At 39.8% G+C, this 12,245-nt stretch overlaps 2 protein-coding genes and 1 long non-coding RNA gene across 4 annotated transcripts; 1 reads left to right on the top strand and 2 right to left on the bottom strand.

Moving 5' to 3' along the window:
- Nucleotides 1-2,191: 2,191 nt before the first annotated feature.
- LOC112192623 lies at nt 2,192-6,467 on the bottom strand. Its single transcript, XR_005808340.1, has 3 exons — nt 5,464-6,467; nt 2,569-2,647; nt 2,192-2,471 (listed from the first exon to the last, which is right to left on the bottom strand). It is a non-coding gene; the product is annotated as an uncharacterized LOC112192623 (long non-coding RNA).
- Nucleotides 6,468-7,521: 1,054 nt separating this feature from the next.
- On the bottom strand, nt 7,522-10,337 carry LOC112192622 (thioredoxin-like protein AAED1, chloroplastic). 2 transcript variants are annotated; one of them, XM_040516493.1, is made up of 10 exons: nt 10,109-10,337; nt 9,851-9,992; nt 9,591-9,636; nt 8,833-8,892; nt 8,616-8,652; nt 8,448-8,527; nt 8,225-8,316; nt 8,065-8,125; nt 7,864-7,871; nt 7,522-7,788 (listed from the first exon to the last, which is right to left on the bottom strand). In XM_040516493.1, exons 1-10 carry the CDS (start codon nt 10,302-10,304, stop codon nt 7,746-7,748), a joined length of 765 nt encoding a protein of 254 aa, XP_040372427.1. In that variant the 5' UTR covers nt 10,305-10,337; the 3' UTR covers nt 7,522-7,745. The 2 variants fall into 2 exon arrangements, with proteins under 2 accessions (XP_040372427.1, XP_024188192.1); XM_024332424.2 differs by lacking the exon at nt 7,864-7,871.
- A 152-nt stretch (nt 10,338-10,489) lies between these two features.
- On the top strand, nt 10,490-12,196 carry LOC112192620 (adenylate kinase 1, chloroplastic). Its single transcript, XM_024332423.2, has 4 exons — nt 10,490-10,867; nt 10,953-11,093; nt 11,249-11,521; nt 11,673-12,196. The coding sequence occupies exons 1-4, from the start codon at nt 10,544-10,546 to the stop codon at nt 11,814-11,816; spliced, it is 882 nt and encodes a 293-aa protein (XP_024188191.1). The 5' UTR covers nt 10,490-10,543; the 3' UTR covers nt 11,817-12,196.
- The last annotated feature ends 49 nt before the right edge of the window (nt 12,197-12,245 follow it).

The following is a 12,245-nucleotide window of genomic DNA, read 5'->3' as shown; positions in this document are numbered from 1 at the left end:
AATAGACACCATGAAGAGGATTCTCCCTTGATTGAGGCCCATTGGCGCAATGTGCATGGTCCCCAGGACTGGAGGAGTTGAAAAATTATTACCATGGCCAACATTGGCTCTATGGTTTCCAACCCTTCGTCCCTTAAAGTCACGGCTCCCACGGTGGCGTGATTGTCGCCTTTAGCGACTACCTTCATGAGCATTTCGATCATATGGATCATGATGTCTATGGTGACTTTCTCTAGCCATGGGACGATACTCTGGATAGCTATCTCGAAGCCTATCAATTTCTCTTCTCACAAGCTCGTTGCCTTGCCTTTCAGCAATTTCCATATCTTCAATAAGCTGTTGAAAGCTTGTGATCCGTCTTGCATTTATATGAGTCCGAAATAAATCACAAGACCTCATAGCATACACATGGAAGGTATTGAGGGTTTTCTCAATCAATTGTTCTTATGTGATCGTCTTGCCACAGAAGAGCATCATTCCTGTGATGCGGAGTACTTCTAAATAAAATTGTATGACTGTATCAAAGTCAGAGAAGTGAAGATCATTCCATTCTGCTTCTAAATTTGGAGGGATGGAGTCACGAAAGTTGCCATAACGTTCACGAAGCGCTTATCATAGCTTTATAGCGCTATCCTCATTCATGAACTCAAACCTAAGGTCCCTATCCATGTGACGCATCATTAGGGCAAGTACCCTAGAATTGTCGATCTTAGTTTGAGGGTTTGGAGCAGTTCCTTTATGACAAAGCTCTTGGATTGTATGCAATAAGTCACGGGCAATAAGGTAGAGCTCAACATCCTGAGCCCACATTAGGTATATTTTGCCTACATAATCCAATAGAACAAAATCGAGTATGTTCGAGTTTGACATCCTGAAACAGGGTGAAATATGAACGAATTAGTTTTGGAGCTAAACTTCCACGAAAACTAATAATAATAAAATTTCCAAGCTATGCTACCAAGAAATCGATTTCCAAGAATACTTGGATTAGACCGAAACAATGATGTTTAATATGGTCAAAAATAGATGCTTACGGACGCTCTTAGTCCGAAGATTATGAACACTCTTAGTTCATTGATTAAGAACACTCTTAGTTCATTGATTACGAATGCTCTTAGTTCGTTTAGCATGAATTCCCACAATTTTGCTTATTAAATAATCCAACCTATGTTCGTATATTGCAAATCCTGAATCAAATAAAGAAATTTAAAAGACAGGAAAGCAGGAACTTTAATCACAAAAACTTGTTGAAATTTGGAGCAGATTTGCTTCTGAACAACTCCCACTTTGAATAGTGTACATGTCTCAAAACGACTCCAATAGGGCTGAAATTTGGAAGTCAGATAGAAGAGACAGAGACGAACAACTTTGATGAAGGAAGGATTTTGATCTGAGGTTCTAATCAAGATGTTTCGGGGCATGTAAACAGGCTGATTTGCACATGAACGAGCGTGTTGCTGTGCTGCAGGGGCAGTAGGCAGCACACAAGTGCTGCAGGGGCAGTAGGCAGCACACAAGTGCTGCAGGGGCAGCATATGGTATGGCTAGCTAGGGCTAGGAGCTTGCGGCAGTTGGTATTGGCCGAAACAGGAAAAACTGGGCAAAAAGTCATTTCTGTTGGTTTTTTGCATGAGGACCAGTTGGTTTGACGGCTGGTTTAGGGGCTTCTAGACCAGTTCTTGGTGTTTCTCTTCTGGTTCCTGAATCCTAGGACAGAGATGGTGCTGCTGACAAAATATGGTGGCAATTGGGTGTCCGGAAGGTGGTGAACCGGTGGAGAGATCGCAACGGATGGTTTGTGGCTTCCAGCGGCCGGTTCGGTAAGTTTCAGGCCGGTTTTGGTTGTGTTGCTGCCGGTTCAGACTCCTTGGGTCGGGGGCTACTAGTTGGGAGGCGGAGGCAACTAGGGTTTGAGGGTTTCGACTTGTTTTAGGGTTTTGGTTATTTGTTACAGGGTTAGGGCTCGTGCTGATAACGTGTTTAAGGAAAATATGATTTGCAAAGAGATTGAGAAGAGAATTGTGTGTATTCTATTATTGATAATAGGAGCCCTTTATATAGGTATTCACAAAATACATAATCTTGTCATACAAGGAAATAGAATACGAATATAATTAGGAAATCTAGAACATTCTCTCATATTACAACTCTAGAACTAAACTCTAGTTTGAAGAGGCACACTCAATGTCGATATCCTTCAACACTGACAACCAGCAACGTTTTATTTTTCTCTATCGCATATGTTAATATCTCCATCAAAATCAGTCTTATAAAGCTATAAAGAGAATACAGGATAGTCTAATAATTTGAAAAGCATACCTTGTACTTCATGAAATTACAGAATTGCTTGTCCTTATGACTCAAACACAATTCGGTAACCTTCTGCAGGGAAAAGCCTTCCCTCCTGTGTGTGTCAATGAACAAATCAATGCCTCAGATGATAAATGTTGTGTAGGGATCTGCATAAGCTTCTAAAAATGAAGATGGAAGCTTTGTGACTGGGATGTCTTAAGAATGAGAACAAACTTATAACTTATAGAGAGCTGTAAAAGCTCTTTTGAAACTCACCTCTGAATTTTATTTGTTCAGAGAATGGTTTTGCCTGCACCAAATGACTGTGTATGGTTGCATGACAGCTGTATGTAATCTGCATTTTCAAATTCCAAATCTTGAAAATTTTACTATTTGAGTTATGTATCACAAATGGAAAAGGATTTCTACTTCAGAGCACCTACGTACTTGTGCAACTAACCACAATTTGCTGCAAAAAGATGCGGAGAGTTGGTCTACATATAAGCTTTAATCTAGAGTTTCAACAAAGAGAGCAACACAAAACAAGGGTCATTCAACTAGTACCTGTACGTTGCAAGGTGTTAGAAATTTTTCGCGAAACAGCTTCCAAGCTAGCAATGATTTTGACTTGGAGGACACGTCAGAGGAACAAATTAAAAGATTGTGTTGTTGAAAGGTGAAAAACAGCAAAGACAGATTTGCTCGTGATGATCATTGCTCTATTGATCTGTGTAACATATATACAAGAATACAGCTTGATTCTAGGATACAAAAAGGAAAGCTATTCTAGCCTTATTAATGTCTAATGATATAGAATCAATGCGATGATACAGAGTGAATGTGTTAAATGTTGACAACTATACCAAGCTAATTTTGCTCTACTTTCCAACACTCCCCCTCAAGTTAGAGAGTTTATATCCTATACACCCAACTTGTGAATCATAAGCTCAAAGTCCTCCATGCCAAGAGCTTTAGTTAGAACATCAGCCAGTTGATTTCCAGAACTCACAAATTGTGTCTCCACTGAACCATCTTGGATTTTATCCCTGATATAGTGACAATCTATTTCTATATGCCTTGTACGTTCATGGAACACTGGATTTGCTGCTATATGTAAAGCAACCTTGTTGTCACAATAGAGCAATGCAGTTTCCTGGTGTAAAATCCCCAGGTCTTGAAGCAAATATCATAACCAAGTCAATTCACAACAAGCACCTGTCATAGCACGATACTCTGCTTCTGCTGAAGAAAGAGAGACTGTGTTCTGACGTTTCGACCTCCATGAAATTAAAGAAGGCCCTAGGAACACACAATACCCTGTAGTAGACCTTCTTGTAAGTGGACATCCTGCCCAATCTGAGTCACAAAAAGCTCATAGCCGAGGATCACTATTTGAGGAAAAGAACAAGCCTTGATCGGTAGTTGGAATAGTTATCGAACTTGTAGTGATTGGTCAACTTCAGTCAAAGCATGGTCAATACTGGTCAAACCAGTAAGGGTTGGCTTTAAATATTTGTTCAACGGATTATTAACGCTAATTATGTCGGAATCTACGATTTCCAGTTACCTGAGGAACGGAAGGTTTGTGAATCTCGGACAAAGTAAAAGGTTAAAGCATCGGAATCCAGGTAGGGGACTCGGGACTCATTCGGTTAGTTGTTTTTCATTTTGAATTAAATGTTTATGCATATTTGAGTTGCATGGTTTGGTTATTGATGGCTTGAGAGTGAGTGGAACATTGCGATTCCTTGGGCTTCGATTCCCTAAACCTCCGGAGGGGCCGTATGGACGGAATGGTGTCTGACATCCTCTGAGGTGTGCCACTATTTCTAAGTAATATGGCGTAAGTGGACACTCTCACTACGCTTACTTGGTGATGATTTTATTTGAGGTAAGGCCGTGTAGTTGGTCCATGGGAGTTGCCATCAGGTATTATGCATTTCTTTTAGTTTCATGCATTGGATTTTGAGTCTGAAAGATATTTAAAGTTTGTCGTTCTTTAAAGAAATGGTCGAACCTTTTCATACTGGAATCCCAAATTATTATCTTATGTGTTGGTTTTCAAACCTAGTTGGGTGAAGCCCCTATTGAGCAGCGAGGATGAAATCTCAACCCTACAACAGTGTAGATGCAGGTACTGTGCACTAGTAACTGGATTGGAGAGGACGGAGTTGGGTGTGCAAACTTCAATAGAAAGTTAGGTTCTGGGTTCCAATCTTATTCCTGTTCCTTAAAATTGTAGTTTCGGAACTTGTCAGAATTTGTTTGTTAAATGCTAAGTCCTTTATTCCTTGGTTGTTTGCAACGTTAAGTCCTGGACGAACATTTGAATTTAAAGTTTAGAAAGGTTTTCACCTCAAAAGAATTTAAAAGCTTCTGTTGCGAATTTTTGTCAAAATTTATTTCGAATAAATGCCTAGCGAATTTCTAGAATGTAAATTGAATTTTTCAGTTTATGCTTTAGAGACTCGCGGCACTGTAACATACTCAAGCTGGTGAGGTGCAGTTTGGGGCGTTACACTAGGACATAGTTATAGGCAAATAAAAGAGAAAATTACATTAGTTCCTTACCCTTCATACTAAGGTTAGGAGGTTTGCCAGAGTAAAACATATTTAAGACTTCTTACGCCGGTACCTTCTTGGTCTTAGAAGGGTTTTTGTTTTTTGAACCTAAAGGGCATTCGTTTGTATATGGGGGTAAGCTACAAGGTACTAAGTTCTTTATTTTTTTTTTAGTTGTATAAAATCTAGGGGCAGTTTTTTGGAATTTTTAAAAGTTTGACAAACATACTTTTCGGTTTTATATATAGATAAATTTACACCCCCAAAATTATTAGGCCTTAATGAGACATCTAACATTAATGTTTCATTTTTCATTTTTTCCTTCTTTGAATTGAATGGGAGAGGGTTCAAACGTGGTCTATACTTTTATATACTTGGAAAGTGAGAAATACCTTAGCACTATAGCAAATGCTAGTTGATTTATCAATTTTCTGTTTATGAAAGAAATGCTAGCTCCTTTACCCAATTTTTCCCTTTTGTTTTTTTTCGTAGAAAGAAAAACTGAGACTCTAAATAATTTATGATTTGTGCTTTTATCGACGAAGATCAAATAAGAAAAGCAAGAAAGAAATTAATAAATAAAATATTTAAATTGATGATAGAACATACCCTTGCCACTAATGGTAGACCTCCACATTTTTCACTAATCTCTCTTCCGATTGTCTCCTGCTATTCAGATGTAGCAGCACTGCCAGCTGGGATTGCTTTATCCTTCAATATAAGCCAACACTCATCATCTGATAGTTTTTTCAAATCACACCTAAGAAGGGTCAACACGACTTTGGCAACTTTATCACTACGGATAGTGAGAATGATGTACTCATTATACAATCAAATACGTAGAGGTAGCGGAGACCCTCATTTAGTACTACTCTAGAGGCGCTAGAAATACATAGAGTGCATAGCTTCCTAATACAAGGAAATTATTGTAAATAGATGAGCTAAAAACATAGGGCTGGGCTTAGGGAAAAGTACCCTAGCCCAAATTAAAGCCTAAGAGGGCCAGCGGACCAGGGTGACCCGAGCCCAAAACAACATCATCCCACTCCCGAGCCACACGCACGGCCACCAACCACCACCATCAAGAAACCAGCTGCCGCTCCTACCCCCACGAAGACCGCCAAGAACCACCAAGCCACGTCGCCTCCACAATCCGACCCGACCCTCCATAGCCACGCCACCATAGCAATCCGCCCAGACCACTAACGCCGTGCCTCCAAAAACGATCAAACCAGAATCCACCAAAGCCACCGCCGCCACTAGTCCTGGAAATCTAGTGACGAAGACGCCGCCGTAGGCCCTTGACGAAAACCGCCATCCCTGTATAGTCTGACCTCGAGTCAGAATTACCGCCTGGACTCCACCGTCACCCAATCCGACTAAAAGCCCGAGCCCAACCATACACTCATGGAACCACCAAGGCAATAGTATTCAAGTTCCCGCCCGGCAACAGCCCAAATCTGCATGGCAGCGCCGACGAGCGCCACCGGACGAGAGGAGAATCTCAGTAACCAAGTCGCAATCCGGGTTATTTGGAGCAAACCCTAGGAGAGAGTTTTTTAGGCCATTTATGCTTAGAATTAGAATTCCGTAGTACTTAGTATTCGAATCAACAGGTTTTATTCCCTTTTTTTGTTTTTTCTCGTCTCTGTTAATTATGATGGGGAACTCTAGACTATTTGTTTTTCTTTGCCAATAGGTAATTCCTAAGTTGAGATAAGAGGCATATATTCGCATATCTGTTTATTACAATGTCACTGAAACGTGTACCACATCTCAAATTGAATTAGATCCGTATAATGAGATATTCCTAGCTTCTCTAGGTAATTAAAAGGGCAGCAAAGGCCATACTACACAGAGCTTACAGCCTACAAAGGTATAACTAGATACAACTAAAAACCCAGAACTTACACCCCCAGTGTCGTATTATAGGGAATTGGTGTTTGCCTCAAAATCGTCTCGGCTAAAATTAGAGGCCGAGAGACTTGCGGTCCAATTGTCCTTTTTGATACATAGGCGTGCCAACTCGCGGCCAATTCGCCGAGCGAGGTTTTGATAAGATTTGCGCTTGATCTGACTTCTTTCAAGTGACTGTGGGCTGAGGAAGGAACCGTCTCGGCCGCTAGGTTCTCTAGCCTTTGTTGCAAGGACTTTCGGCGTCCCTACCGATGCTACTTCTCTTTTTTATTTTTTGATATGGGTTGCAGAAAGTAAAGTGCGAAAAGTGAAAGAGCAATAATCTAAATGTGAATTAATTAAATTGCATGAAATTTAAAGAGACTAAAGAGTAAATTGCAGTAAAGATAAAGTGCGAAAGGTAAAGAAAGCGACAAAAATTAAAGTAGGCTAGAGAAAGAATGAAAAGATTAATATTGTAGAGAATTTGATGTATTGATTTTGAGTTGTGTTGGTCAGGGACCTTTTACAATGACCTAGGAGGGTCGTATTTATACAATCACATACATAAGGTTTAGGAAATAAATTACAATTAAATTAAATGAATTTCGATCTTAATGACCGAAATTAAGATATGCTCCATATTTCTTCATTCCTTAACCGCACTATTACTACTTCCTTCTTACGGCGTCATTATATTTGATTTGTTTTAATTTCTGCAATATTGTCTTCAATGCCTTCAAACTCAATTAAATCTCGGCATTAATTATATCAAAGAATAATTATCGCCGTTATTTCCTTCTCTTCTCATTTCTTCTCCAAAAGTTAATATCTAATAAAATCTCATAAATATGAAATTTATCGAGTATCAACAAGAAAAGCACTATATTTTCCTCATCTATCGGCCAATTGATTTACGGGCCGGTTTACCAAAAATAGGTACAAACAATTGGCAAAGGTCGGACTACACAGAACTTAAACCCCACAACATGCTTTCAGAATGTCTTTGATATCTGGATCATCCCCGGCTTCTTTATCCTATGAAGAAGAATAACATGAAATCAAAACTTAGCCACAAGCTTCATGTCTACGTGCAGAGACTGAAATCTTTACCTGTACGGCTGTACCAATAGAGTCATTGTATCTTTAAAAACCATGTCTATGAGTTCTCCAAATGAAAATAATATTTCTTGTGTTTTAAAGAAGATACTGTCTTAAGCTTAAACACATGCCTATATGGGATGTTCTGAACTGATTCATGCAATTAACAAGGTTATAACTTCCCATACGAGACAGGATAGGAGACAGACTTACCTTGTGAATGTACAATATGTTACTTTTACCAGGACCTGCAACTATAATTCCACCCTGCTGCCTGCCAAACAAACAATTTCACTTCAGTCAAATTGGTGCTAATTACTACTAAAAATGGTAACACAACGTGACAACTTGCAAAACTTTTATATTGATATACCAGCCGCCTCTGCTCACGGTGTCCTGTTCAAAGGAAAGCTTCCAGTCTTGTCGATAACCCTCCATGTACAACTGTATTATCTTGAGACCTGCCTAGAATGTGGTGGAAGAAACTTATATGAGTACCCTGTTTTCTGTAAGGAAATCCTCAGATCTCCCGAAGCACCACTGATAGCCATAAATTTGCTACATTGAAACAAAAATGTACAATATTTAATACATACTTTGGGAGTGAATGTGGTTGTGACACCAGAAACAAATCTTAATGCTTCATACGACGAGTGACTGGGATCTGCATAAACTTCTGAAAACAAAAATAGATAGTTTCGTGACTGTGGTGCCTTAAGAGGGAGGAGAAAATTAAACACTACACCTGGTAAGAGCTCTTTTACCTCCTTTGAATTTGGTTTTCTCAGAGAACGATTTTGCCTGCACCAAATTACTCCTTATAGTTGTAACAAAGATTCATTGCATTTACATAAAATAGTATATCAAAATATGAAATCGTTGGCAAAGTCTAGACTAATGAGCCTTGGTAAAACTTAATGCACAGAACTATTCAAACCACAAAATATAATAATTGTATATGTATAACTTCTTAGGGCAAACCTGATCAATACTACCGGGTCCAATCAAAACAAGAGCCACACCAGATTCATCCATTATATCCTGTCAACATATGACATGTGCTAGAACTGTGTTACCATAAAAGTATGTAATCAAAACTAGTATGCATCAAACAATCTCCCAAAGGAGGCAAACTAGAGAACCAGTAACCTTGTATTAACTATTAACTCAATTCCATGCCTTGATGACCCTACAACATCTCTTCTAACTATTACTAAGAATAAATAGAGGGACAGAATTAACGTGGAAACATAAACGACAGGCTCTATTATTCAACATAAGCAACCGAACCGAAGTATGTCCAATTTGCAGGACCAAGATAAGAAAATTTGAATCATTCTATCATGCTCCAAATATGGTATTTACAAGAAAATCTTCGTAATGGCAAGGGGCTGCAACATAGCTAGGTTTAAGACTTGACTTTGTTTACCAATGAGATGCTAAGCACAAAAAGACTTTGAGACTCTGCTTAATAATCTCCTTATATTAGCAAGCTAGAGAGCCAGTCCCTTGTATTAATCTTTCTCAATTCCAAAGTGTGCATTGTGGAATCCACCACAATTTGTTGAGACAGTAATAGATAACTACGCATGGACAGAGTTTAAGTGGAAACATAAATAATAGGCCCTTAATTAATGAATATTGTGTGTCCAACATGCACAATCAAATTATAGAAGTTTGCAGTGTGGGCGTGGCAGGAATATCACATATCAAATTCGTTGTAAATAGCGATAAGGTACCTTCTTTGAGGCAAGATAGTCAGCCCGTTTGCGGCAAAAGACACATCTGAAAGTAAACAACAACAAATTGAAAGAATATCCAAGAATGTATTGGGATTCTCAGCTTAATTATAGAAGAAAAAAAACTACATCCTTTCAAGCCTTCTAATTTCTAAACGCTCAATCATAAACCCTAAAACTAGGCCATTTTGAGTTTTAACACAGCACTTAATTATAAGAAAGTATCCCAAAGTTGAATTAGTATTAGAAATTAATATTACCCGAAATGGCGCGCAAATGCAATAACAGCTGTCCTATCTTTCCACAAATCCGAAATCGGAATCCCATTTCCGTTCAGATCAAACACCTTCACTGAGTCCAACAAACTTGCTGTATCTCCAGCATTCGAAGAAGACTCGATTCCTGTTCACATCCGCAAATTCATCCCTCTGTTTATTCTCGATGGTAATAAATCAAAACAAATCAAGACACAACATTCCTAATTTAACCAAACAGATTATTCAAAGAGCAAAGCTTGCCTGGTGAGCCCGACACCGCAGAGAACGCTACGACGTCGCTTCGCCTTCGTGAGAAATTGACTCTACTGCTGCAGAAGCTAACGTTTGCGTTCGGAGATGCGCTGGGGATTACACGCGTCGAAGTCTGATTGGTGGAGGTCCTGTGAACTCCGAGTCTATTGGGGAAGAGAGTTGCAGCGGAGAGAGTAACCGCCATCGCTTCTGAGAGGAAGAAGCAATGAAGTCAGTGGCGAGTTCATGACCGTTGGTTTATTTGTGGGAAAAGATACAACACGTGGCGCATTCTGCTTACCAAAAACTATCAAACGACAAGTCGTTTTTTATCCCAAAAAAAAAACGACATTAGGGTTGGCGCGGGTATAAATAATGAGGAGACGTTGGTACCTACGGTTCAGTCTCTAACGAACTCTCACCCGTCTCTGTAACCTGTTTCCAATGGCGGCTTTAACCCGCCTTGCAAAGCCCTCGTTTGCACCACACTCCCCTATCTCCTACCTGAGCCGGTGCTTGTATTCCGGCCTAGGATCCGAGCCCAGTTCTCACGCCGCGGCGTCTTACAGCCCGCACTTGGGGCCCAAGCCCAGTCTCTCGGTTAAGGATCCGAAGGACCGGAACGTACAGTGGGTCTTCTTGGGCTCGCCGGGAGTCGGAAAAGGCACGTACGCCAGTCGTTTATCTAATCTCCTCGGCGTGCCTCACATAGCCACCGGAGATCTCGTCCGCGAAGAACTCGCTGCCTCTGGTCCTCTCTCTCAACAGGTCTGGCTTCTTTTGATTACTCACTTTTCTAATCAGATCTGTGCCGTTAATTTTTGCTTGAGTCTGATTTTGTTGTTTATTGCAGTTATCGGAGATTGTGAACCAGGGGAAGCTGGTTTCCGATGAGATTATAATAAACTTGTTGTCCAAGAGATTGGAGGCTGGAGAAGCTAAAGGCGAGTTAGGTTTTATTCTTGATGGTTTTCCACGAACCATTAGACAAGCGGTGAGTGTCTTTAGCTAGATCTAGATTGTATAATGTGATAAAAATTGAGTTACGAGCTTCAATTGCTAAATTTCATATATATTGGAAGGTATAATGTAGAAGAATTGGTGAAAATGAGGTCAGGGAGTGATTGTTTTATATGTTATGTGATGTAGGAAATATTGGAAGGGGTGACGGATATTGACTTGGTGCTAAATCTGAAGCTCCGGGAAGATGTGTTGCTTGAGAAATGCCTAGGTAGACGAACATGTAGTCAGTGTGGGGGAAATTTTAATGTGGCCTCGATTAATGTCAAGGGCTCGAATGGGAGTCCTGCAATTAGCATGGCTCCGCTTCTTCCACCTCAACATTGTATGTCAAAGCTTGTTACTCGGGCGGATGATACTGAGGAAGTGATTAAACATCGGATTGATATATACAATGAGAAGGTATATCTCCTTTTCCCTTACATATGAATAACATTTGTTGTATATAGAGAAGCTCATTCTGAAGGTGCCTGTGTTTACGTTTTGGCATTGGTTGTTTGTGTGTTAAGTTCCATTTTCATTGGCGATGATTTGTACTCTGATGTTCTTGCAGAGCCGGCCTGTAGAAGAATTCTACCGTAGTAGGGGGAAATTGTTGGAGTTTGATTTGCCTGGAGGGATTCCAGAGTCTTGGCCAAAGTTGCTTGAAATTCTTGATCTTGATGACTACAAGGAGCAGCAGTCTGCTGCAGCCTGATAATTATCTCGTTTAAAGGTGATTATGCCATTCCCTGGGCGCATGAAGTGTGTGCTGGGGTTTTGGACTCTCTTGATTTTTGGGTCAGTTTTCTCATAGAGAAAATTTTGTTCTACTGTATTGGAGAATTTCCATGAGTATTTGTTTGGTTGAGGGACAATCTATTTACTAACAATTTTGTGGCAGCAATAAGCCTCAGTGATGGAGGCTGGATGGTTATACAGTATTGTTGTAACTTATAGACTTATAGTTGATCAATATATCAAATTGCATCTTGTGGGGATAATTACCCCTCGATGAAACTTGTTCTTCCAGATTAGCTTTTCATGTTGAGCTTCCTATTTAATCTATTGTATGTAAGATGAAGCAGTCAGCAAAGATATGGTATGTATAATTTGATATATAGTTTTATTCAGTGATTAGATTTGG

Source organism: Rosa chinensis, chromosome 3, assembly GCF_002994745.2.
Source record: "Rosa chinensis cultivar Old Blush chromosome 3, RchiOBHm-V2, whole genome shotgun sequence".
Taxonomy (NCBI): Eukaryota; Viridiplantae; Streptophyta; class Magnoliopsida; order Rosales; family Rosaceae; genus Rosa; species Rosa chinensis.
Note: the sequence above shows the minus strand (reverse complement) of the source record. Positions and strands in the feature narration are given on the sequence as shown.

What these genes read in the sequence shown, in the direction of transcription:
- LOC112192622 (XM_024332424.2), bottom strand. Translation starts at nt 10,304, where the DNA reads ATGGCGGTTACTCTCTCCGCTGCAACTCTCTTCCCCAATAGACTCGGA. An exon ending in CAACCACATTCACTCCCAAA is followed by an intron (nt 8,317 to 8,447) that starts GTATGTATTAAA and finishes ACCACATTCTAG; the next exon opens with GCAGGTCTCAAGATAATACA. An exon ending in ACATATTGTACATTCACAAG is followed by an intron (nt 7,789 to 8,064) that starts GTAAGTCTGTCT and finishes TCTTCTTCATAG; the next exon opens with GATAAAGAAGCCGGGGATGA.
- LOC112192620 (XM_024332423.2), top strand. Translation starts at nt 10,544, where the DNA reads ATGGCGGCTTTAACCCGCCTTGCAAAGCCCTCGTTTGCACCACACTCC. An exon ending in CTGGTCCTCTCTCTCAACAG is followed by an intron (nt 10,868 to 10,952) that starts GTCTGGCTTCTT and finishes TGTTTATTGCAG; the next exon opens with TTATCGGAGATTGTGAACCA. An exon ending in TTGATATATACAATGAGAAG is followed by an intron (nt 11,522 to 11,672) that starts GTATATCTCCTT and finishes ATGTTCTTGCAG; the next exon opens with AGCCGGCCTGTAGAAGAATT.